Source organism: Apodemus sylvaticus, chromosome 6 (assembly GCF_947179515.1).
Source record: "Apodemus sylvaticus chromosome 6, mApoSyl1.1, whole genome shotgun sequence".
Classification (NCBI taxonomy): Eukaryota; Metazoa; Chordata; class Mammalia; order Rodentia; family Muridae; genus Apodemus; species Apodemus sylvaticus.
In genome coordinates, this window is record NC_067477.1 from 131,847,553 (window position 1) to 131,873,599 (window position 26,047).

A 26,047-nucleotide genomic window follows, 5' to 3' on the forward strand; every position below is an offset into this window, starting at 1 on the left:
TGGACTGACCTCCATCCCAGGGGACTATGGAGAGGGAATTAGATCCCATGTGAAAGACCCACAACCCTGGAGAGCAGAGGCCCCACCCAGGCACCCTGATCATCAGCGTCACAGGAGCAGTAATGTCCACTGAGGGAAAAGTCTTTCCTTCTGGTCAAGAAAATGAGCTCTCTGGCCTGGGGGAGACCTGGCATTCTAGCAGGGCAAGTCAGTCAATCCTTTGGCTAATGTGGCTAGAGAGGTAGATGTTCTTTAAGCCATGCTAAGGGGACAGGAGGAACATGTATCCCTTTGATGTTGTGATGCTCTTTCCTTTCCAGAATTCCCAGCCCTGGTGCAGTTGCCTTTGGAGCTGCCGCTGGACCACTCGTTGAGTCTTTTCTTCTGGGAAGGTGTGGCTCTCCTTTCCTCTTTCCAGCACGGCTCTAAGCAGCCTTCTCTGAAGCCCGGGCTTCCTCTCTGTCTCTGAGGCACATCTCTCTTTCCTTTCTACCACTGGGTTACATGTCTGGCCCAGCTCGAGAGGCCGCTGCTGAGGTTTATCACTTGCTTGCTTTGGGGGTTTCCTTTAAATGCTAAGGAAATTGTCCTCTGTAAAATCAGGTGCTGTCACCTTCATGGCAAGCTGTGAAGAGAAAACGAGGAGGCCTGGTTGTCCTTTCCTGACAGATGGAGCCATCCCTTCTGTGTTCTGACCCCTACAGCATCTCCAAATCTTCCCAGATTTGGGACAGAGAAGCCCACTGATGCCACCAAGCATGGACCAGGCCATCCTGGACAGTGGACATTTGAAGGCACCAGTGTGGTTCTTCTTTGCTTACAGGAAAGCTTCGGGTTAGGAAGGCAGGTGCTGATGTCATATCCTTCAAGGCCAGCAAGCCCCTCAGCAAAGTAGGGTTCCCTCCACCTTCAGTGGAATGCCGTCAGAGCAGTGAACCACCGGGCAAGGGCAGGGAGACAGGGCTCTAGCTCTCTTTTCTTGAAGCTCTGCCTCTAAGCCTAGGCTTCTTCTGTGCAGATGCAGGCTCAGTATTGTCAGCTTCTTGCTGAAGTCCCTCCCTGAGCCCAGGCTGCCCAGGAAGGCTGTGCATGCCACAGATGTCCCACTTGTAGAAGCCAGGACAGTGGTTCCCTCTGGGGACAGGAAAGTCTGTGTTTTAGGAATTTCTGTTCTCCATGATTAGCATTCCTGACTTCTGTGGTCGAGAAAGAAACTTAACAGCGTGGGCCTTTGTTGTTATCTTTAAGTATGTTAACAACTAAATGAACGGATGGGGAACAGACAGACGAAGAAGCACTCGGGCTCTGCAAGCCCAGCAGGACATGGGGCATGTGTGGATCAAGGCTGCATGCACAGTGAGAACCTCCGTCCACAAGAGGTGACGACACTCATTAACAGGCCTTCTAACTCCCTATGGCCACTGGTGTCCCTAAGCAACGCATGACAGGCGACACAGGTCTGCCACTTAAAACTCGCAAGCACTTCGTCCAGCAGGATGCCTTTATTAAGAGATTTTTTTAGTGTCAGGCTGCTGGGTGCGTGGGATCAGAACGCACCTAGCTGACAGTATAGCGTTATGGCTGCTAGAGGAGAGGGGAACTGCTGGTGTCCTAGGAGTCTGGCCTCCTGGGCTGAGCATGGCAGGAAGGTGGAGGCCAGTGACCCACGACCCCACAAGGGACCACGCAAGGGGCCTGCTGATGTCCACGGAGATGCGATGAGGCTGAGAGAGCTGCCAGGGCAGCACTCAGGCACCCTGTGGCTGCTTGGGACCCACATAGGAGGGTCACCCCAGCGACTTCTTACAGGCAGGGTCTTGTGTCACAGACAAGGCCACGGAGCCTTGAGTTCGATCCCACACATACCTGTGGGGTCACAGATAGGCAAGAGTCAGGCCAGGCCAGAGCCCATAGATTCCAGGGAAAGGGGGTTAGTCTCACGGTTTCAGAAAGTCCTGGCCTATACTCACGAGGTCCCAGCGGGCACCAGCAGGCTGTCATCTGGGGCCAGGGCCACACTCTTCCCTCCCATAGTCACCTTAGAGGAGCCCTCCTGCGAGAGAACAGCAGAACCAAGAGGAGGCTGATGAGGCGGAGCTCAAGGCCAGCCTAAGTGAATTAGCGAAACCCTGTCTCGAAATTAGAAAAGTTGTATGTGCGTGTCACACACGCATGGCAGGTGAGGGGAGCCGGGGAGCGGGGGAGCAGCGGTCTTCGATGGTAGAGCTCTTGCTTTGCAGGAAGCCCTGAGTTGCAGCCCCAACACCATAAAAGCAAAACATAACCACACAAGAGGGTGAGGGGGCATCAGGCCTCAACTCTAGCTTTCATGTCCCCGAGTCTGCCTTGCAAGAAGGCCCTGAGAGCAGGCCTCACTATGGGAGCCTGAGGCCCAGGAACAGCCAGTGTCCATGGACAGGAAATGGTGCCGCCCAGTCCTGGGTTCCCACTTGCCAGTTGCCACAGCCACACATCCACATCCTGTCTCGGGCCTTTGCTGCTCCCTTGTCCGTGGGCGATGACCTGGGGGAGACAATGCAGAGTATTTTGGGATTCCTCCCCGTTTGGGAGATAGTCACAACCCTGGCCCTCAGCCACTATGACCTTCAAGGGGCAAGACATGCCCAGTGCCACAGCCTCATCCCCATGTGACAAGCTTTTACTTACCAGGGATTGGAAAGGGAACACACACACACACACACACTCCCTTTGGGTATCACCAGCTCACACCCAGACACACCCCATCTCCCCAGATTTCAACTGCCCTTCCTGTGAAGTGTTCAGAGTCTGACTTGAGAAGAAACAATGAGAGGCTGGGCCTGCCAGCCTTATGATCACTGAAAGCCTGTGTCTGCCTCTGCCTCCTCCTCCTTCTCCTCCTTCTCTTCCTTCTCCTCCTCCTCTTTTCTCCTCCTCTTCTTCTTCCTCTTCCCCTTCTCCTCCTCCTCTTCCCCCTTTTCTTCTTCCTCTTCTTTTTCATCACATGATCATCTTCATCATCAGCACCATCATCATCATCATATGTGAATGTATGATGTGTGTACATGTGTCATACATGTGTGACTTGTGGGATCAGTTCTCTTTCCACATTTATGTGGGTCTCAGTGATCAAACCCGGATTGCCCGGCTTGCACAGCCAGCACCGTTACCCAGGGAGCCATCTCTCTGACTCTTGGTGACAGGCTGTGCCACTGGGAACCCATCACACATGCGAATAGCAGCGCCCATATCTAGACTTCTCCCTGAGCACCTGGGTGAAGCTCCTCAGTCTCTAGGACACGTCCTCTCCCTTGGTCTAGCTCAGCAGAATCCCGGGAGCAGTTAGCAAGCCAGCCTTCGGGCTAGCCTTCCTACCTAGCTCTGGCCAGCCTCAGCTGCCTTCAGGGCTAGGCTGTTTCAGCTCTTCTGACCTTTATGTTTCTTTCTCCTCCGGACTGCCCCCCCCCCCATGTCCTGCAAACCCTTACATTAGCTCTACAACTCTACCCGGGCACGGGGAGATGGCTCAGTGGTTAAGGTCACAAAGAACCCAGATTCAGTTTATCCATAAGCATCCGTAACTCCAGCTCCAGAGGGTCTAACGCCTTCTTCTGGCCTCTACAGGCACGGGGCACGTACATGATGGACACCGATAAACCCAAAATAAAATGAATCTAAACTTGTTAATGAAAACATTCTTTGTGCATGTCACCCCCTCCAGTTATTCTACTTTGACTTTCTGATTTTCTCTAGTAAATGAGCTGTCACATGACTGGCAATGTGGGTTAACTCGTCCATAGCAACTGTCTTGTTCTTACCAAAGCCTAAAGCAGCAGGAATTCTAGAGGAAAGGCCAGCTCATAGGCTCTCTACACACTACTGCCCAGCCCTCTGCCAAATAACTTTTTCCCTCCAGCTCCAAGCTCACATGTGCCAGAAACCCAGGGGAGGTAGGTGACTCCCACGAAGCTGACAGTGGACAAAGAACCTTCCGCTCTGAACACAAAGTATCCTTGGGACCATGAAGGCACCCAGAGAATTTCAGTCACAGCAACACTGTTAATCTCTGAGATAGAAAGGGAACAGGAAGGCCATTCTCATGCCTCTGAACTCTCTCTCTCTCTCTCTCTCTCTCTCTCCCTCCCTCCTTCCTCTGTGTGTGTGTGTGTGTGTGTGTGTGTGTGTGTTAGAGAGAGGGGGAGGGGGAGGGGGAGGGGAGGGGAGGGAAGATGGATTCCCATTTCTCAGGTGCTGGCTGGCTGGCTGTTGAGTGCCCTGAGCTGTATTACCTGGGTCTCATAGCTGTCCCCAAACAGGCTTAGGGACGCTCCTGCCTGAAGCTCTCTGGAGTGACCATCCAGCCAGGCTTTCAGTGACATGGGTTTCATGACGGAACGTGTACTCAGCGGGAATGGCAGCTCCTTGAGCAGCTGGTCTGTGCCAGTGACACGGTGACGGTGACGAAAAGTGACCTCCAGGCTCAGCCCACGCAGCCCCAGTAGAGCCGGGTCCCAGAAGCCTTGACTCAAAGCCAGTGCGGGACTTGGGTGCAGCCTAATGACTGAGCAGCCGTGTGGGCTGTCTGCTCAGTACTTTAATTATGAGGCAGAGGATTCAGGCAGAGGCTCCGGGGACCAAGTCAAGACCCATCCCACCAGAGAGAAGGAGGGAAGGAGAAAAGTGAGGGGGCCTCACCAGGGTTGGGCTTTCCCGTTCGGTACTGCTCAGAGCGGAAGAACCTGCAGGGGCGAGCAGAGAGGAAGAATGACAGCAGTCCTGTTAAGATGCTGGTGAGGCATACACCACACACACACACACACACACACGCACACGCACACGCACACGCACACGCACACGCACACGCACACACACACACACACACACACACGCACACACACACACACGCACACAGAAACCAGCACACATTCACGGACCCTCGGATCGCAGGACTTCATTACCCATCATGCCTCTGCTCCCAACCCCGCGGGGCAGCTTGTCCCATCCCGGAGGTGGAAGAGTCTTTTTAACTCCTACCCCTGATGGCTCCAGGCCCAGGGGCATGAAGGGAGGCGCCCAATGGGAACTTACTCTTGGATGATGGGCGCTAACTGCGTCCCAAGGTCCTTACAGTGGAACCATTTCTCGAAGAGGACTTCCTCGGTGTCCCCCACATAGTACCTGCCAAAACAGACGTTAAGGGAGCCCACTCTCCATTTAGGCAGCGTTGGGGCCGCCTGGTCCAGGCTGGGCTCTGCCTGAGGGCCTCTTGCTGAGCCCAGGCACTGCAGAGCTAAGCCACGTTTGTTACCCTCTGTCGGCACAGCCAGGATCACACTGACGCCGGGTGTGTGCAAACTGGAAACAGAACGACTAGGCAGGGATTACACAGCCTGTGCATGTGGTGGAGCAGGCCACACTCAAGACAGAAGCTTGGAGAGCATTCGATCCAAGTGCGTTTGCTCTCAGCAAAAGGAAGTTGAAGCTGGGGCTGAATCGTGGACGGGCAGCTGGAAGGGTTACTGCCTGGTCTTTGGGCTCTGGGTCACTGTACACAGAGACGTCAGCAGCCAATGCTGCACACTCCCAACCCCCTAGCCCCACCCCACCGCCCACTCCCTGACTCCCTACATCTCCCACCCTGTACTGGCTGGTTTTGTGTGTCAGCCTGACACAAGGTGGAGTTATCACAGAGAAAGGAGCTTCAGTTGAGGAAAAGCCTTCATGAGCTCCAACTGTGGGGCATTTTCTCAATTACTGATGGGGGGGGGGGGAGGAGAGGGCCCATTGTGGGTGGTGCCATCCCTGGGTGGTAGTCTTGGGTTCTATAAGAGAGCAGGCTGAGCAAGCCAGGGGAAGCAAGCCAGTAAGAAACATCCCTCCATGGCCTCTGCATCAGCTCCTGTTTCCTGACCGGCTTGAGTTCTAGTCCTGACTTCCTTTGATGATGAACAGCAATATGGCAGTGTAAGCTGTATAAACCCTTTCCTCCCCAACTTGCTTCTTGGTCATGGTGTTTGTGCAGGAATAGAAACCCTGACTAAGACACACCCCGACGAGGGATTCTTCTGTTTTGGAGGTCGGAGGTCACCTCTGCTGCCACGACTTGAGTACACAGCTCTGGCCTTCTCACACACAGCCTTCAGTGCCCCCTGCACCCATGTCCTCACAGGCGGGGAACACCTGGACAGGCAGAGCTGTGCCGCACCTCTGACCCTTACACCACCTCTGGCCCTTAGCACAAGGCAGGTGCTGGGAGCAACTGTCACCAGAAGGCCTATCCCTGTCTCAGTCTCAGATCAACCCAGTTCTTTCTGCTCTCCAACTCTCGCCAGAAAGGCCGGGAGAGTTCTGTGAAGACAGAGGCTGTAAACAAATCATGCGTCCACTCAGCTTCTGACCTGAGGCGGAGCTGGCTACCAGAAAGCTTCATTATGGGGCTGCAGTGCCCTCAGGAACGGTCTTCAGGGTAGCGTTTTAATGCCTAGCTCCTGGCTTTTATTAAAGGTCAAAAGCAGCCATATGAAATCCGTTATTGAATTTGCTGTAAAATGTTACTGAGGACACCAATAACTCACTAGAGCACCTCAGAGAGCCTCCTTTTAGAAGTTAAGTCTGCTATCTGCCTATTGAATGGGCCATTATGCTATAGACTGGGGCAGCCATCAGCGCGCGCACACACACACACATATGGAAATTTTAACAATATGAGAAGTACATGTGGCTTCAGTTATGTAAACTGGGTAAATTGTAGACGTCTACAGCACCTCACAATTATGGTTTTTTGTACATTTATTTATTTTGGGAGGGGCATGCATGCCATTGCTTGGGTTGTGGAGGCCAGAAGACAAGTTTTCAAAAGTTCATGCCTTCTGCCATGTGGGTCCCCGGATCAGAGCCAGGTCCCGGGCTTGGCAGCCAGTCCTGCGCCTTTCCATTGAGAGTCTCGTGGGCTCCAACATCAAGTTATTTTTTAAACTAAAGACAGCAAAACTTGAAGCCATGCACATAACAAGACTGGAGGGTTGCGAGGGGAGATATGAACGAAAGGGCCACATCTTCATGTCTAACTGACGCCTGACAAAGCACTTTTGTTTCTGCGTTTTAATTACTTGTTTGCTTGGGAGGCACAAGAGGAATAAAATTAAATTCACAAACCATAAAATCCTCCCTTAAGTGGCAGGTAATTTTAATTTAGTTCACTTCAGATTCTTATGTTTCTAGACTTTGAGTGGGAATATGTATGATTTCGACTCATTAAAAAATGAGTGTTTAAATATGCCCAGCATAACAGAAGGTGTCGGGGAAAGAATTTTGATTCTGGTAACTTATTGAGAAATTTAAAGTTTTCTTTGAAAACTCAAAGCAGACTTGAAGAAAAATCCTTGGTTTGGGGGCTTCGAGGATTTTCCTCCTTTCATGGATGAATATAGGTTAATAAATACACACAGCAGCTCCTAGCTGGTGCCTGGAACACGGCAGTTGCTGGCTAGATGCCCATGCTTGTATGATATGGGGTAGAGGCACAAGCACAGAAGCCAAGGACAACTTCTGCAGGCCCAGGCTGCTAGCAGCCGCAGTATTTGCCCATACCAGGACATGTGGCTTTTGGGTTCCTCCAGTCTCCCTGTCTGCAGTCACCCCTCCCCACCACAAGGTTCCAGCAGAACTGAAGAATGCACAAAAGCAAGGTCCAGCCAGAGTCTTTATGTGCGCTGCAGAGACCAGCCTCCTCCCCTCGTCAGCAAACCCACTCTCCCCTCTCTGGTCAGTCAGCAAATTCAGGGTTTCCATCGCCTCCTGTTGTGACCAGGAAGGGCTTTCTTGAGTCTAGTATCGATCCTTCCTGCTATACTTTTGAATGACCCCCCCCCTGCCGTTAGCTCTTTGATTGTCCACGCCCCCGCCACACATGAGCAATTACCTCAGCCCATCCAGCTCGCTCTCTAGCCGCCTTCTCTCAATCACCAGCCCCATGGTGTTGGCAAACCTCTGCGGGGAGTGGGGCACCCTGGCAGGCAGGAGGAATATCTGTAGGGGAGGAGAAGTGGAGTCCAGCGAGGCTGCAATCCCTCAGGGTGACCTGTCCACCCTGGAGCCCGCTCTCCACCAGTCTCTGCCCTAAGACCATAGGAAACCCGAGGGAATGTTGACTCGTGCTCAGGAAGAGGAGGTCCTGAGGATGGGCAGGGAAAACGACCGAGCGGGGTGGGTTTCTGCTCTGATGCCTTTGCCTTTTTGGGGTCAGCCTCACCTCTCCCTGCCGGATAACCACGTCCCGGTGTTCTCCTTGCTCCAGGACTCGGAGCATCATGTCTCCTTCCAGCTGGTAAAACACCTGTGGGAAAACCAAGACCATGAGACCTCCCTGCTCCGTCATTTACGTCTGCCCAGGACCTGAACTCTGACCAGAAACCCGGAAAAGCTTCCTGAAGACCTCGGGGCTTTTTTGCTTGTTTTTTTTTTTTTTTGTTTGTTTTTTTTTGTTTTGTTTTGTTTTGTTTTGTTTTGTTTTTGGATTTGGTTTTTTTTTGAGACAGGGTTTCTCTGTGTAGCCCTGGTTGTCCTGGAACTCACTCTGTAGACCAGGCTGGCCTCGAACTCAGAAATCCGCCTGCCTCTGCCTCCCAGAGTGCCGGGATTACAGGCGTGCGCCATCACCACCCGGCGACCTCGGGGCATATGGACGGCCCAGCACCCCCCCAACCCCCGCTCCGAAACCCCTGGAGCCCCCTGGCCCAGGCCACAGACAAGAAAGTTGGAGCTGTCCAGGGGTCTGTGGGTCTGGAACTATACATCTGGAAGGTGTAGGCAGCCATCAGATTACCCAGGGAGCACCAGCAGGTGCCTGGCAGGGAGGAGGAATGCGAAAAGCTGGGTAAGAAGCACCAAAGAACTCAGCGACACAGCAGTAGGGACATTCCTGAACTTAGGCCGAGCTTTTCCTTGTACATCAGAAATGACAAACCCAGACTCAGCACTATTAGCCCCGTTCTGAAGAAAAGAAAGCTGAGGCTCCAAGCAGCCGGTCGGAGCCGGTGAGTCTTGGAGTTGCGGTTGGGATCGTTGCCTGGGTGGCTGTGCGTTCCTCCAGCTCCTGAGGTGCTCTGGCACTGGGCTGAGGCAGCTGGCAGCCTGGGTGGATGGACCTGGTGGCTGGCCTCTCTCTAGGGGCTTCATAGTGCATTTTCTCTTTCTTTCTTTCTTTCTTTCTTTCTTTCTTTCTTTCTTTCTTTCTTTCTTTCTTTCTTTCTTTCTTTCTTTCTTTCTTTCTTTTTCTTTCTTTCTCTCTCTCTCTTTCTCTCTCTCTCTAGTGCATTTTCTTTCTTTCTCTTTCTTTCTCTCTCTCTCTCTCTCTCTCTCTCTCTTTCTTTCTTTTTTCTTTTTTTGAGACAGAGTTTCTCAGTGTAGCCCTGGCTGTCCTGGAACTCACTCAACTCAGAAATCCTCTTGCCTCTGCCTCCCAAGTGCTGGGATCAAAGGCGTGCGCCACTACTGCCCAGCTGCATTTTCTATTCTATCCTAAAATCCTAACCAGCACCTTATGAGCTGGACATGTGACTTATGTCTCTACTTGGCAGAAAGATTGCCTTGAGTTTGAGGCCAGACTGGGCTATAGAGTGAGACCTTGTCTCAAAAAAAAAAAAAAAAAAAAAAAAAAAAAAAAAAAAAAAGGAGAAGAAGAAGAAGCAAACAAAAAATTGTTCCCAGCAGATCCTTTTTTTTTTTTAATTTGATATATTTTTATTTACATTTCAAATGATTTCCCCTTTTCTGGCTCCCCCACTCCCCGAAAGTCCCATAAGCCCTCTTCCCTCTCCCTGTTCCCCCATCCACCCCTTCCCACTTCCCTGTTCTGGTTTTGCCTTATACTGCTACACTGAGTCTTTCCAGAACCAGGGTCCACTTCTCCGTTCTTCTTGGACATCATTTGATGTGTGGATTATGTCTTGGGTAGTCCCAGTTTCTAGGCTAATATCCACTTATCAGTGAGTGCATACCATGATTGATCTTTTGAGACTGGGTTGCCTCACTTAGTATGATGTTCTCCAGCTCCATCCATTTGTCTAAGAATTTCATGAATTCATTGTTTCTAATGGCTGAATAGTACTCCATTGTGTATATATACCACATTTTTTGTATCCATTCCTCTGTTGAGGGATACCTGGGTTTCCCAGAGGATCCTAATTAGAGAGTAGTCTGTATATAGACAGAGTTCATGGTTACGAGGGAGGGAAAGCTTGCTACACTTACTATGTTTTCTATAATAAATGTTATTTACTTTCATTATTAAATACAAGCCATATGATTGAGACTCTGAGTTTGATCTCCTAGAAACACACACACATTTTATGTTATTTAACATCAGGAAAGCCTACTAGGTTTCTTCATAGGAAGCAATTGAGCATATGTATGTGTGTGTGTGTGTGTGTGTGTGTGTGTGTGATCACTCCGCAGTATAAGTCTTGGGTCCTTGGAAGGGAAGAGGAGGGACCTCAGAGTTATAGGGAGGGCCTGCAAATATCAACTTGGGAGAAAGGGACCAGATTCAGACCTTTTCTGGGCTGACAATAAGATATTAACAGCCATTGATCAAAACTAGACGGCAGCAGCGGGATTTGCCCGGATGCCTTCTCTGTGATGAGGGGCGGGCCTGGCCTGCAGCAGAGGACATACCCCTGACAGCAGAAAATCACCAATAACCCTGGGCAATCCAAAAGGAATTATGCTTCGTGGGAAGTAAATGATGTTTGAGACCTAGGGCTAGCTGGAAGATTAAGTGTACCGACTCGCACAGATATTAAATGGAGTCTGGCTTCTGTGACCTGGGAAGGACTCACAGGTAGGGGAGCCAGCAACGGGTAAGGACCCACAGCTATTAAGTAACTACTCAGTGCATTGTCCATAAGGCAGAGCAGAGTCCCATGCTCAGAAAGGCTCAGACCAAGGGCACTGGATATGGACCTGTCTACTCCTATGGCTAGCCAGAGGAACATCTTCTCAGTCAATTGCCTTCATTCTTGACAACCACCAGAGAAAGTGGATTTGAGTTGGTCCAGGGCACCTGAAAGCTATCGCAGAGGCCAGAGCTCAGCCAGAAGGGAAATCCAGTGCAGTCAGTGCTGGATATGTTTTAGACATCACTCAGAGTGACTGCTCAGGCTCTGGGTGAGGACAGGCAAGGACAAAGAGCATTCTGACTCTGCTTTGTTCTGAGACTGCCCAGGGACTCAGGAGGACCAAACCCTGCCCTCCTTCTAAACAGCAGGTCCAAATATCACAAACCTACCTGCAGCCAGACTTCCCTGAGCTACCACCAGGTATCCCTTCTCATCAAAGCCAGCCCAGCTCATCTCTTAGTCGCCAGTTGAATCGCAGTATGTCCTGGCCTGGGACTCCTGGGCATGGCTTTACTTAGGGTTATCAATGCTTTGATAACAGGACTGGAACCTGGAGGCAGAGCTGATGCAGAGGCCATGGAAGGTGCTGTCTCCTGGTTTGCTTCTCCTGGCTTGCTCAGCCTGCTTTCTTCCAGAACCCAGGACCACCAGCTTAGGGATGGCCCCACCCACAGTGGGCAGGGCCAGTTTTCCAGATCTTATGGAGGCCCTGTTTCAATTGAGGCTCCCTCCACCTCTCTGATAACTCTAACTTGTGTCAGCTGACATAAAAACCAGTTGGAACAGACACATTCACATACACGGAGAGGCCCTGAGATGAACAAGGGCAAAGAAGAAGGAGATAGACAATAGGGGACAAGCAGGCCGGACACTGACAACAAGCCTAATGTTTGAATGGAGATGAGGCTGATGAGGAGGCAAGTAGTGAAGGCCACCTGAGCCCCAGTCGCTGCAGCCACTCAGCTCTAACCCGCCCTCCCCTGTCGTTTAGATGTTCATATCGTTTTCCATCATAGGAAACCAGTTTAGAGGGAGGTGTTCAATGGCCAGGAGAAGGTCAAGGTGTGTGGAAGTGTTTCTGCTCAGCTCTGGCTGCTGCTGCAGGCCTGTCGCCCTCTGCCTGCTGTTCTGGTACCCTTGGTGTTTGCTGATAGGGCAGTTCTCAGGGTTACACGGTGAGCAGTCCTAGGTTTGTGCTAGGGATGTCAGTGATAGTGGTGGAGGCTCAAATCCCAGAAGCAGGTCGCCCAGAAAAGTAAGGGACACTTCACAGTGGCTTTTCTAATCACATCCTAATATATACTGTGTCTGTGTGACTCAGGAGGGCCAGGGTTGTCTTCTTCTTCTTCTTCTTCTTCTTCTTCTTCTTCTTCTTCTTCTTCTTCTTCTTCTTCTTCTTCTTCTTCTTCTTCCTCTTCCTCTTCCTCTTCCTCTTCCTCTTCCTCTTCTTCTTCTTCTTTTCTTCTTCCTCCTCCTCTTCCTCTTCCTCTTCTTCTTCTTCTCTTCTTCCTCCTCCTCCTCTTCCTCCTCTTCTCATTCTCCTTCTCCTCCTCCTTCTCCTCCTCCTCCTGAGCTTCCTCCTTCTCTTTTCTCCTCCCCTTCTCCTCTTCCTCCTCTTCCTTCCTTTTTCTCTTTTTCTACTTCTTCCTCCTCCTTCCAGACAACTTTTCTTCTTTTTTTATAATTTTTATTTTTTATTATATTCAACACAATATATATTTTATACCAATCATAAAAATAATGGACATGTTATTAAATGAACATAAAAAGATAAAGTCTTTTTGTTTGTTTGTTCATTTTGTTTTTAGTAGAGCTTAAAATCTTGGCTCTTACTGTGGTAGAAACACAAAATAAGAAAAATTTTTAGACATTGGAGTTCATTGTAATAAGACTGTACTTCAATGTCCCTCACATCACCAAAGGATTTTACCTCCATAGTAGGTAAGCTGAGAGTTGACACTTCTGCTGCACCAAGGGATGAATTGTAGGCACAATTATTTGGATACAGATTTCCTGCTATGGTCAAAGCTATTTGACTTGAGTGATTGTCATCATTATCAGCCCACAGGGAACAGGTTACATTCATTTAAGAAATGGTGAGTGTATTAAGATGGTTTATCCATGAAATCATTCATCAACTGTTTCAATGAACAATGGTTCTGCTTGGAAAGTGGCACAGACATTAAGTGATGGTAAGATTCTGGTTCATTGGCTGTGATGATTTTGAAAAGCATTCATCTCAGAAAAAGAGTAACTTACAAGGTCATCTTCTTCAAATTGGTACAATAATTATAAATATCAAGCAAACATTCAGTCTCACTCTTTGTTGTTCTCTTACAAGCCACCTCCCAAATTAATTGTCTACGTTTCTTTTGGCTGCATAAATAATTTTGAAATATGTTATCTGTTCTGAAAACCATAGTATAGTGTAAAGACATCAAATAATCAATCCTACTAATAGAGAGGCTGAGATAGGACAAACATGATTTCAACACCTTTATGTGGTACACAGCAAAACACTGTCATGTACAAACAAACAGAAAGTATATATGGATTGTACAATATTGGACATATTTCTCCAATTACCAAATTAGAGAGACCACTGGGTGACAGCTAACAAATTTCTAATTCTTGATTAGGGTGTCAGTAATATTAATTTTCATATTAAGAGATATTAAGGAAAAGTGATTATTATTTCCTGTTATTTTTGTTGTTAGAAGTAGAATTATGTTTGTGTGTTTGTTGAAAGATTACTTTCTTGCTTTTTCTAGGGTGTAGTTTCCCTCCTTGTGTTGGTGTTTTCCATCTATTATCCTTTGCAGGGCTGGATTTGTGGAAAGATACTTTGTAAATTTGGTTTTGTCATGGACTATCTTGTTTTCTCTGTCTATGATAATTGAGAATTTGCTGGGCATAGTAGCCTGGGCTGGCATTTGTGTTCTCTTAGGGTCTGTATGACATCTGTTCAGGATCTTCTAGCTTTCATCATCTCTGGTGAGAAGTCTGGTGTAATTCTGATAGGCCTGCCTTTATGTGTTACTTGACCTTTTCCCCTTACTGCTTTTAATATTCTTTCTTTGCTTAGTGCATTTGGTGTTTTGACTATTATGTGGCAGGAGGACTTTCTGTTCTGCTTCAGTATATTTGGAGTTCTGTAGGCTTCTTGTGTGTTCATGGGCATGTTCTTTCTTTAGGTTAGGGAAGTTTTCTTCTATAATTTTGTTGAAGATATTTGCTGGGCCTTTAAGTTGGAATCTTCACTCTCTTCTATACCTATAATCCTTAGGTTTGGTCTTCTCATTGTGTCCTGGATTTCCTGGATGTTTTGGGTTAGGAGCTTTTTGCTTTTTGCGTTTTCTTTGACTGTTGTGTCAATGTTTTCTATGGTGTCTCCTGCACCTGAGATTCTCTCTTCTGTCTCTTGTATTCTGTTGCTGATACTTGCATCTATGACTCCTGATCTCTTTTCTAGGGTTTTTTGCTCCAGGAATTTCTCCCTTTGTAATTTCTTTATTGTTTCTAGTTCCATTTTTAGATCCTAGATGGTTTTGTTCAGTTCCTTTGCTTCTTTGATTGTCTTTTCTTGTAATTCTTTAAGGGATTTTTGTGTTTCCTCTTTAAGTGCTTCTACCTGTTTACCTGTGTTCTCCTGTATTTCTTTTTTTTTTCTCCTGTATTTCTTTAAGGGAGTTATTATTTATGTCCTTAAAGTCCTCTATCATCATCATTAGAAGTGATTTTAGATCTGAACCTTGCTTTTCCGGTGTGATGATGTATCCAGGACTTGCTATGGTAGAAGAATTGGGTTCTGATGATGCCAAGTTTCTGTTGCTTCTGTTCTTACGCTTGCTTCCCTCCATCTGGTTATCCCTAGTGCTACCTGCCCTCCCTATATCTGACTGCAGCCTGTCCTTCCTGTGATCCTCAGAGTTCAGCTGTCTCTGTGATCCTGTAATTCTGTGATCCTGGGATCCTAAGATCCTGGGTGTGTCTGAGCTCCTGGGAGTCCAGCTGCGTCTGGAACCCTGAGATCCTGGTGTGACCAAGCTCCTGTGATCCTGTGATCCTGTGATCCTGTGATCCTGTGATCCTGGGCATGTAAAAGCGCCTAGGAGTGGCACTTCCTCTGGGTGTTGTGGGACTGGCTGCAGAGTTTGCGTCCAAGGTCTGCTCAGGGCACTGGCCCACACAGACTGAAAGGAACCCATGCCACTGGTCTGGCAGAGTTCCTGCATGCTTGGATCCTGCTGTTTCCAGTTACTCCTGGTGTTGGGACAGATGTGTCCTCCTCACCTCTGATCCTATCCAGACAACTTTTTATGTTGTAGCCTAGTTCTCCTTGAATTCCTGACCCTCTTTGCCTCCCCTTCTGAATGTAGGATCACACTCAATGAATGTATATGTATATATCATATGATATGTGATATGATATGATAGATATCTATCATATATATGATATGATAGATATATATCATATATATGATATGATAGATATTTATCATATATATGATATGATAGATAGATATCATATATATGATATGATATGATAGATATATATCATATATATAATATATATATCATATATATGATATGATATGATAGATATGATAGATATATATCATATATAATAATATATAATATCATATATAATATATATGATATTGATATGATCTATATATACATTCAATGTGTGTGTATACACACACACACACACACACACATACACACACATATATATGTGTGTGTATATCAGTAAGCAAATGTGTGTATGTGTGTGTGTGTGTGTATCAGTAAGCAAGTGTAGACACACAGAATTCAGTCTCCAGAGTCCAAGTCCTAGCAGCTCGGGGCTTGCTGCCTCTCATAATAAAAAGGGCCTGACCAGTCCCAACTCTTTCTTCAGCACTACCCACCCTCTACCTCCCATGTTCCTTTCTGTCCTCCATTTCTCCTCTACCCCTTGTGTCCTCAGACAATTTGCTCCTTGTGTGAAGGAGAAGAAGCACCTGATTCTGAGATCAAAGGACGATGGAATTCCTCAGAGTTCGTGTCTCATATGAGGGCCAATCATATATTCAGGTTGAAGGAGAGGAACCGCCACAGTGCATGAAGTGGAGATCCCAGAGCCTCCTCAGGCACAAGACAGGGACCCGAGTTCTAAGGCAACAACTTTCCGTTCCCATGGGAGTTCCATTTGCTTTTCTCGGGGTCACTCCTTGTAACTCTAAGAAGGGTCTATTCCCCACCCCCCAATGGCGGCAGGTGACAAGGTGAGCAGCATGGCCTACCTCCTCGCCTTCTTCGATGTGGTAATCCTTCCTGGTATTGGGGCCTCCGACAAACATGATTTTGAGCTGCTCCTGGTGCCTGCAGTGGAGAGGCAAGAAAAGGACCTGGATCAGCTCCTGGGAAGGGACAGGGACCTGTGGGGGCAGGAAGAGGCCTGGTACGCGTATCTGCGAGAAGACCATCTCCCCTACCCACATCGCTCCACATGCATTTACATGTCTCCATGTGTGACTGCTTGTATGTTTTCAGACCAACAAAGACACAGTCCGGCCAAGCATTGCTCTCCATGACACTGGGCCGTGCTCAAGAGCTCAGGGACCAGAGAAGAAAGAGGAGCCCTCAGCCTGCCTGCTGTGAGACTCTCCACCACTGGGCCCACACTCCAGGGACTCAGGAGGCTGTGACAAGGTCACGATGTGTGTCTGACATGTGCTCACAAGCACAAAACACCTCCTAAGACTGATTCAGCTTTATTGCAATCTTGGGCACGCCAGTTGACTGTACTGGGGTTTAGTTTCCTCATCTAGCAAAACAGCTTTAATTTATTTCATAGTTTTTTTTTTTAACCTTATGTTTTATTTAAGTAACCTCCAGTGAGGACACAGCAGACAATCAGCCATTTTCTCACACACGGCCCTCCATTCACCTCACGAGGAGGTGTGTAGACTGCCTCTCAGTGGAAGCGGCCTTGGCCTCTGGCCTGGCCAGCTGCTGGAGCCGGGGCGTCCACAGTGGAGCGGGGTTCCTGAGAGTCCCATCCACGGACACAATGAGGCATGCAGCCTCAGCAGCTGCTGTCAGAGTGTTGGTGTGCACCACGGCTGGCTCCCACACAAACGCCTGGAAGTGGTCAGCGATGTCCTCATGGTTGCTGTCCACCCCGTGCCACATGCCCCCCCCCCGCCCCGCCCTCCCTGTGCACATGGAAGGCTGTCTGTGCTCTTAACCACTGAGCCATCTCTCCAGTCCCATCATAAGGGTTTCTTAAATCGTATTTATATGCTAGATACTTTTATGTTATTAGGGAAATTGAGAAAATGCCCCCCCACACACACACAGATTGGTCTATGAGCCAGCCATGATTGTCTTGATTGATGGGGGAGGGCCCAGCTCACTGTGGGTGGTGCCATCCTGGGGCTGGTGGTCCTGGGTTCTATAAGAGAGCAGACTGAGCAAGGCGTGGTGAGGAGGCCAGCGAGCAAGCAGCACCCCTTCATGGCTGCTGCCGCCAGGTTCCTGCCCTGGCTTCCTTCAGTGATGCTCTCATAGGCATACAACTTTGGGGAATCAATTCAGGTCTTCAGCTCTGTGAGGGCAAGTGCCCTCCCTGACCATTGGTCCATTCCTTCAGACATATATATATATATGTTTGGTCTTTTACTTACACCCTACATACACCCTCCAGCCAGAATACACGAGCCAGACCACGTGCCTCCTGTGCTCAGAGCCCTGACAGCTGCTCATCTCAGCAGGGGTGTTAGGGTTTGAATCCCGGCACTGGCCCAGATTCTTGTGTTGGAGTCCTAACCCCCAGGACCTCAGAGGGTGAACTTACTCAGAAACAGGCTGCTGCAGGTATAGGAAGTTATAATGGAGTGAGCTACACTCCACATCACACCGCAATAGCACACAGGAGCCGGCTGTGAACCTCAGAGCCTGCCTCTCTAACAGTGCCGTGTATCATGCAGAGGGGCGCAGTCTTTAGAGGAGAGAGGGGAGAGCTTGAGGAAGCAGGAGTCCACACTAGGGAGGGTCGACAGGATCGTCCAGCTGCCTCATGCTTTGCTCGGGGCAGTGTAAGTGAGGTAAGTAAGTGGGAATTTGGACGCAGACTCCGAGCAGGAGCGCATCTGTGAGGACGAGAGCGGACACTGGGTTCATGCATTTAAAACCAAGGAACACCACTGATACCAGCAAAGTACCAGAGAAGCTAGGGCCAGGCATGGCACAGGCTCGCCACGAAAGCCGTCCTCTCACTGCGGAGGGTTCTCTCCACAGGGTAGGTCACACTGGTTGGCATCTCCTCTCAGCACTTCTCCAGGAAGGGCATTGCCTCAGTCTGCCTCCTGCCGCAAGCCAACGTCTAGAGCATGGAGCAGCTCAGCGAATACCGAATACCGACTGACAGAATAAAGGGAGGGCCTGTGATCCTGATGTGAGCGTCAGGAGTTCTAGGGACTGGACGGCTGGGGGTAGGGGTCGGGGGAAACAGCTAGAGGCAGGGCAGTCGCCACTGACCAGGCCGACGTGGACGGAACCAGAGGAATGTCCACGGGCTTGAGAGGAGGAAGACTGGGAGGAATGAGGAGAGACTGCAGACAGGGAAGACGCGGAGAAAAGAGACAAAAATGAGAAAGCTCCAAACTGGGGAAAGCAGCAACGGTGGAAGGGGAGAGGCTCTGAGTGGCCATCATGGTTAGCTATGGGGGCGTTGCGCAGTGACCAAGAGCATTCGTGGACTTTGTAGTCAAACTGATCCTGGGCTCACATGTGGACTCTGTCCCCCAACTAGTGACATTGGGAAAGTTACTTATTAAATCCTACCCCATGGGAGCTACTGTGGGAAGCCAAGGAGATGGTGAAATAGTCACGCCCACTCTTCCCATTGGAGCGTAAGTGGCTGTAGCGGTTGGGTTGGCACACCACCCACTGGAAACGACACAGCCACACAGACATGGGGACTTCAGGTGTGGGGAGGTGTGCAAGAGACTCAGCTATGGAACTGAGGGGGGGAGGGGGCGGTGATGGAGGCAGCATGTCCCTGAGAGGTCTGGTGTTGGTGTGTGTGGCCGTGAGCCCTGAATTAAGAATCCCCACGGCCAGGGACGCAGCTCAGTTTGGACAAGTGCGTGCCTAGCTTTTACTGACTTGCATCCTCAGCACCTCAGAAACAGGGTGTGGTGACACACATCTGTCCTTCTAGCACTTGGGAGGTAGAAGCTGGAAGATTGGGAATTCAAGTCCACCCTTAGTTGTGAGTTAAACCTGAGCTATAGAAGCACACACACACACACACACTCACACACACACCACACCACACCACACACCACACACGCACCATCCAAAGAATTGCTCCTCTGACTCCATAGCTTCAGGGTTTGTCAGGGAGGTTCGCAGTTCCAGGTCTTCAGGCCCTCAGTTCGAGTCTGGGACATTGATAACCAAGCTTTCCCCAAGGTGCCTGGGGGGTGGAGGGCAGTGGGTTGGAAAGCTCCTTTCAGCCGTGGAAGGAATGGGAAGGAATGTCACACCCTGTCACCTCATCTCTCACAGTCTCAGAGACACGCGAGCCGGTCTCAGAAGGCCATGGTCTCCACTGTGGTCTCCAGAAAGAGGAACAGAATGAGGTAGTGAAAGAGGAAACAGGCAGTTTTGGCCCTCCCCAGAAGAGCACTAAGTGGATGGAACTCCAGGTTGGGGGCGGGGAAGGCTGAGGGAAGAGGAAGAAGAAAGGGGGTGGGGGGTGCTGGGGACTCACATAAGCTTGTTGCAAACCGGAGGCTGAAAGGAAGCCCGATTCTCTTCAACCCAAGACTTCACTCTCACACAGCGCTCCATGGCCGGCAGGACTCTTCTGCACACAACGCGGTCCCCAGGTAATCCGGCAGTTGGAGAGGTGCGATTTTAGCTTACCAGAGGTCAAAGAGCTGAGAAATCCCCTACCACCCTGCGGGGCGGCTCTAGGGTCTGAGCCTGCTTGCCCTGCCTCCCTACCCCCACCCGGCACACAGGGCGGGCCCTCCTCCTGAGCAGGGATCAAAAGCCCAAGAGAAGAGCCGCCTCCTGGGACATGGCCAGCATCCTTCCAACACCTCGTTGTCCTGTCCGAGGCTGGACTCTGGTGCCTACTTGGCCCATGTAAGGTGCAGAAAGTGCTTTCCGCTTTCCTTGAGGCCCCGCACCTAAAGAAACATTGTGATGGGAGAGTAAAGGTTTGAAAATCGGAGACTTTGAGTACAAGGAGAACTGAAGGCGACAGGAGCAGACAGAGGCCATCACAGGAGACAATCTACAGGGCATCCAGTCTCCTCCGGAGCACGGAGCTCTGGCCTGGTCCTGCAAGGTCCAGTAGTAGTGGGCAAAATGAGGTCCAGAGCTGTTCTGAGATAGCTCTTTACCCCTCTACTGGGACTCGAACCAGGGTCTTTAGTTTGCTAGGCTCACTCTGCCATAGAACTTCACTATATTCCTGTCCCCTTCCATGTCTTGTTTACATTTTGTTATTTGGTTTTTGTTTTTGAGATAAGAAATCACCTTGTAATCCAGAATGCTGGGCAAGTTGCTATGTAGCTCAGGCTATCTGCAACCTTCTGCCTCAGTGCCAGGATTACAGATGGATGCCACCATAAATCTACAGTCCCCACCCTCGCATGTTTTAAGTCACACACAGTTGAAGATCTTTACAGGTCCTGGGTGTCTGACTTAGTCAGGGTTTCATTGCTGTGAAGAGACCCCATGACCTCTTAGAAAGGACAAAGGTTAACTGGGGCTGGATTATAGACGTTCAGTCCATTATCATCACGGCAGGAAGCAAGGCAGCGCCAGGCAGACACGGTGCTGGGGAAGGAGCTGAGAGTTCTACATCTTGATTTAAAGGAAGACAAGAGCAGTCTGTCTTCTAGGTGACTAAGAGAAGGGTCTCAAGGCCCTCCCCTCCCCCCAGTGACACACTTCCTGCAACAAGGCCACACCTCCTAATAGTGACATTCCAGGGCCAAGCACACTCAAACCACCACAGAGCCTGCCGGACTAGGGGCTTCTCAGCCCAGGCTGCCCTGAGGCAGGAAACGTCTTGAGGAAGAGGGTGAGGGCAGTGACCACCTACCCTCCAGGACTCACAATTCTTGGGAGAACCGAAAGGGTGTGAACTATAGAAATCGGTGTGAGGGAGAAGAAATGGTCTCCGGCCTCTGACCCCAGAATACAGAACAGATGACTTCCTTGTGTCTCTCTCATGGCCCTCATGGCCCTCATGGCCACCTTCCCTTGTCTGCCGCCTGGCATGGGCAGTGTCTCTACTTCTCAGAGGTAAAAGCCCTGCTTACCAGGTGGGCTTGGACAGGTGCTCACTTGGCAAGTGTCTCACCCTCCTGTCCGGGGCCTTCCTGTTTCCCTCCACCACCCTTTCCCCTTTCTACAGTTTTAACTTTTTTGATTATTCATTTAGCACATTGCAGCTAATTATTTATCAGAGCATAATGTTCCTTCTAGAACATTGTTTGGTACCTAAACAACTCAGACCTTTATGCTTCCCATCTCCGAGTAGTCAGAGGGGTGTAAACAAAAGCCCTGGCTATGCAGGGACCTGTGACCTATCTGTCAGGCTTGTTTCAGGTGCTGTTAAATGGAGGGGGGCCCGAGGAGGAGGGCGGATGACGTCATACTAAGGAGAGGGGCTACTTTCAAACTGGCAGATGCTCTGATATGGAAAAGGACACAGTGGCAGTTACCCTGTATTTTAATTGATGCACTCAAATGATGTGAGGCTGTAAGTAGAATTTGGGGACACGAACACTCTAGATTCAAGCTAAGACACATCTGTGTAATTACTGTGAGAGATGCCCTCCACTTTGGACTATGTGATAAAACACCGCTCTAGGGTACCATGGGCGAGCCTCATTATTCAGATGGCTTCGGTGTCAAGAAAACAGTTTCCCTCTTACCCACGTGTTCTGCCATTGATCAGTCCCTGATTGATTGGGGCCTTCCGGATATTGATCCTTGGCCCTTCTAGATTGTACCGGTTTGTATTAGTTACTTTGCCTATTGCTGGAACAAAAGGGATTAATTTTGGCTCCGAGTTTGAGGGTCCCCTCGATGAAGGGGAGTCATGGCGGCAGGAGCTTGAGGCAGGCAGTTACTCGGTCTGGAGGGGCAGGAAGCAAGCGAGAGGCGTGCTGACCAACTCCCAGTCTCAGCTCCCAGTCTCCTTCTTATTCAGCCTGAACCACATGCAGCTCACAGACTAACGCCACCCACAGTTAGTGTGGGCCTTCCCAGCTCAATTAACTAGCAACTCCCTCACAGACATGTCAGGAAGCTTGTTTCCATGGTGATTGTAAATCCCATCAAGTTAATAATCAAGATCAAACATCAGGCTGCTCCCAGGTGCCACCTCTCTCCTCCGCATACAGGAGCTTATTTGTGCCATGAAATCAATAGAAAACAGCACCTGCTCCTCTCCCAGCAAGGCCTTCCCTTGCTGGGTGGGGTCTCCTCTCGCTGTGCCCACCGGACTGGGTGGCACATGAAGACCTTTTGATGCCTCTAAGTTTGGCTGAAAACGGCTGTTGATAACTAGCTGATCCCTAAGTCTGTCGATAGAGTGAGCTGGTGTGTCAGCAGCTCAAACCTGTTTGGTCTGTCTGTCTCCCTTTTTCTCTCTATACCCCCTTTCATAGGCTCATTAAATATTTAAGAACAAATAGCTTTCTATGAATAAAAGAAATGCTTTATGAACCGTGCTGATGAATAGGGGGGAGACACGAGCCAAGCCCACGGTCTTCTAGGGTACGCTCACCGCAGCTCAGTTCTGTAATCCTACGTGTGTGGGATATTTCTCCCGACTACCACACAGGCCATCAGACTACTGCAGTGCCTGGGGGGACATCGTCGTCGTTCTGATCCTATCTGCATGGATGAAGCATCAGACCCCACAGGATGAGGGCTCAGTCCCATATGACTGTCCCCAACCTCAGGACAGTTGCCAAGAAGGTAATCAGCTACAAACTGGAATTTTGTTTTCTTTCTTTCTTTTCAGGTGCGTTCTGTTTAATTTTAACCTTTTCCCCTTTTGATTTATTCTTCTCTCATATGATAGACGGAGCACGCAGTTTTCCCTCTCCTCCCAGTTCCCACCACCACCTCCCCTTTCCCCCAGGATCCACTGCTCCTCTGTTCCCCTTTAGGAAAGGGCAGACCTTCCCAGGGATGTCAATTGAACATCCAACAAGATGGACTAAGACCAGACACAAAATTGCACATCTAGGCTGGACAAGGCAGCCCTGTAGGAGGAAAAGGGTCCCAGGTACATGCAAAATAGTCACAGACATCCCCAACTTTCGTTGGTCCACAAACTCCCAAGCTAACCAACACAGCACATATGCAGAGGACCCAGCACAGACCCACGCAGGCTCCACGATTGCTGTTTCAGTCTCTGTGATCTGCTGGCCGTCTTCTCCTGGCGTCTGTGACCCCTCTGGCTCCTACAATCAACAACTTGGGATTTCTGAGGCTGGGTTCTTTGAAGATTTATAACTGCTGAGTGTCTTACCTGGCACACTGCTGCCCCCCTGTGCAGAAATCTGGGCTAGCATCCTTTAGGACGAAGAGGATGAATGGCAGGAAGTGGCCAGAGACCTGCTGTATTAGGTCTGTTTAGATGCCCCAGTGAAGATGGTTGAATGCAGTTCAAATCACTGCCCTGCTGTATCAGGAGCAAGCGAAGCGGCTACGACTGCAGGTCACTGAATTGGGGGTGGGATGTTACACTCCAGTTAACCAAGACTACAGGTGTAAGGGTTCCCATAGCCGTTTAGTGTTGTTCTAAGTGTACTGAGACCTTAGCACAACTGACAGGAGGTGAGCGGCACCATTCCAACCTCAGCATTTAGACCTCCACAGCTGCCAAAGAACTAGTCCACTGGAGACCCAGTCTGTAGTGTGTCAGGGCAAAGTCCCTAAATGTCCTAACCTTGCCTTTTGGCAAGGTTACAGTTCCATTTTCACTAACTGTTCTTGCTAGCTGAAGTGTGTCAACCAGGATGTGATGTCTGTGCATAAAGGGCAAAGAACAGAGCAGCTTGGGCTGCATGATTTGCGTTAGTTCCCTTGCAGTCACCGGCTGGCAATACTTCTATTGTGCTTTAAGTGTACCTGTGTGGGCTGGACCTAGGCCTCCCGACACGTATGTAGCAGATGTGCAGCTTGGTCTTCATGTGGGTCCCGAATAACTGGAGCAGGAGTGGGGGGTAGGAATGGGGGAGACTATTCCAAAAACTATTGCCTGTGCGTGGGATATGTTCTTCTGCTGGGCTGCCTTGTCTGGCCTCAGTGGGAGACAATGTGCCTAATCCCACAGAAACCTGATGTGCCTGGGTGAAGGGGATCCCCAGGGGGCCCCACTAGCTCGAAGAAGGAGGGGATGGGGGATGGGGGAAAGGATTGTGGGAGGGGATGACCAGGAAGGAGGGTTGTAGTGAGCAAGATGTAAAATGAATTAAAAAACAAAAAGACTCTTCCGTGTATTCTCGGGGGGAATTACCTCAGAACAATACCTCTCATGAATGATACATAGCTGGTGTTTAAACAAATTTGGTCTGACAAGTCTGGCATTTAGTAGCTGGGTCCACATATTTCATATTTAATTATTGATATAATTATGTTGATGAAAGGAAGAATTCCTTAGTGCTGTCATAGGAAGTAGAGCTTAATTGAACAAAGAAATCAGAACAGAGCAGGTTCTGAAAACAGCAATCAGCGTTGAATTTTGCAGGTGTCTGCAGAGTAAGAGAACTTACACACACAAAACTTAATAGTTAGCTGCTTGGTCCATTTCAGAGCCTCTAGGAGCTGATAATTGGCAGGTCCTGCCTCTGAACCCAACACTCACTTGGTATATTGGGCAGATGTTGAATTCCATTCCGTGTCCATGGTCTTCTGCTGATGTTACTGGCAGTGCGTATGCTGCATCTTGTTTTGGGTTTCCATTGACTAGACTGAACTGGTATTCTATTAATGCTATGACACAACAGTGGTGCAAAAATAATGCTAGTAAGCCAGACCTGGTGGCAACAGCCTATAACCCTAACTACTGGAGGATGAGGCAGGATAGAAAATTCAAAGCTATTTGTGCTGCAGAGGAAGTCCAAGGACCTGAGCAACTAGGGGAGACTATGCCTCAAAAAACAATGTTAAGAAGAAAGTGTATTAGTCACGGTTCTCTAGAGCAGAATGTATAGAATGAATCTCTCTCTCCTCTGCCTGCTATCTATCTATCTATCTATCTATCTATCTATCTATCTATCTATCTATCTCATATATATGCAGGCTGCTGTCCAGCTAATCAAACAACAATTGGCTGAACATAAAGCCCACGAATCCAGTAGTTGCTCCGTTCACAAGGCTGGAGCCTCTGCTGATTTCCTATATACTCTGGAATCCCGTAGAAGCCGGCTCTGATGCCAGTGAAGGATGGATGTGCTAGCCATGTGAGGGCAAGCAGGCGAAGAGCAAAGGCTTCCTTCTTCTATGTCAGCATTTCTTCATTTGTGGGAAGCAGCCCCTTTGGGGACGAATGACCCAGAGATTGACTATCAGATGTTCTGAATATCCGATAGTGGCATATGGCTCATAATAGTAGCAAAATTATAAAATAGCAATAAAAATAATTTTATGGTTGGGAGTCACCACAACATAGGAAACTGTACTAAAGGGCCACGGCATTGGGAAGGTTGAGAGCCACTGCTCTATGTCCTTACATAGACTTCCAGCCGAAGGCGTGGCCCAAATGAAAGGTATGTCTTCCCACCTCAAGATCCAGATAAAATGCATGTATCTTTCCACCTCAAAGGCCAAGTCTAGAAGGGGATCTTCAGACCAAGCAAAGGAATCTCTCACAGGTGCGCCCTCCACTTCTGGATCCTTGCTCATTCCAGATGTCCTCAAGCTGACAGACAGGAACAGCCATTGCAGAGGGCAAGGGCAAGCTGGATTAGCAGGTACAGATACTTGTCACTGTGCCTGACGACCTACATCCCATCCCTGGGATCCACAGTAATGGACTGACTCCTGACAATCGTCTTCTCACCTCCAAACACACTCCATGGGGCAAAAATAAAAAACAAATTAGGGCTGGAGAGATGGCTCAGTGGTTAAGAGCA

The 26,047-nt window shown here is 49.3% G+C and overlaps 1 protein-coding gene and 1 long non-coding RNA gene across 3 annotated transcripts; one reads left to right on the top strand and one right to left on the bottom strand.

The window, feature by feature from the left end:
* Nucleotides 1-1,483: 1,483 nt before the first annotated feature.
* Haao (3-hydroxyanthranilate 3,4-dioxygenase) lies at nucleotides 1,484-19,737 on the bottom strand. Its single transcript, XM_052186485.1, has 10 exons — nucleotides 19,645-19,737; nucleotides 16,166-16,244; nucleotides 8,231-8,314; nucleotides 7,901-8,007; nucleotides 5,068-5,157; nucleotides 4,675-4,718; nucleotides 4,269-4,414; nucleotides 2,455-2,523; nucleotides 1,971-2,053; nucleotides 1,484-1,866 (listed from the first exon to the last, which is right to left on the bottom strand). The coding sequence occupies exons 1-10, from the start codon at nucleotides 19,722-19,724 to the stop codon at nucleotides 1,788-1,790; spliced, it is 861 nt and encodes a 286-aa protein (XP_052042445.1). The 5' UTR covers nucleotides 19,725-19,737; the 3' UTR covers nucleotides 1,484-1,787.
* Nucleotides 19,738-19,927: 190 nt separating this feature from the next.
* LOC127687657 (uncharacterized) lies at nucleotides 19,928-25,731 on the top strand. Of its 2 annotated transcripts, none has more exons than XR_007978451.1 (3): nucleotides 19,928-20,024; nucleotides 22,744-22,880; nucleotides 22,987-25,731. It is a non-coding gene; the product is annotated as an uncharacterized LOC127687657 (long non-coding RNA). The 2 variants fall into 2 exon arrangements; XR_007978450.1 differs by lacking the exon at nucleotides 19,928-20,024 and adding an exon at nucleotides 20,047-21,194.
* The last annotated feature ends 316 nt before the right edge of the window (nucleotides 25,732-26,047 follow it).

What these genes read in the sequence shown, in the direction of transcription:
- Haao (XM_052186485.1), bottom strand. Translation starts at nt 19,724, where the DNA reads ATGGAGCGCTGTGTGAGAGTGAAGTCTTGGGTTGAAGAGAATCGGGCT. An exon ending in ACATCGAAGAAGGCGAGGAG is followed by an intron (nt 8,315 to 16,165) that starts GTAGGCCATGCT and finishes GTTTTCCCACAG; the next exon opens with GTGTTTTACCAGCTGGAAGG. An exon ending in ATGTGTGGCTGTGGCAACTG is followed by an intron (nt 2,054 to 2,454) that starts GCAAGTGGGAAC and finishes GTTCTCTCGCAG; the next exon opens with GAGGGCTCCTCTAAGGTGAC.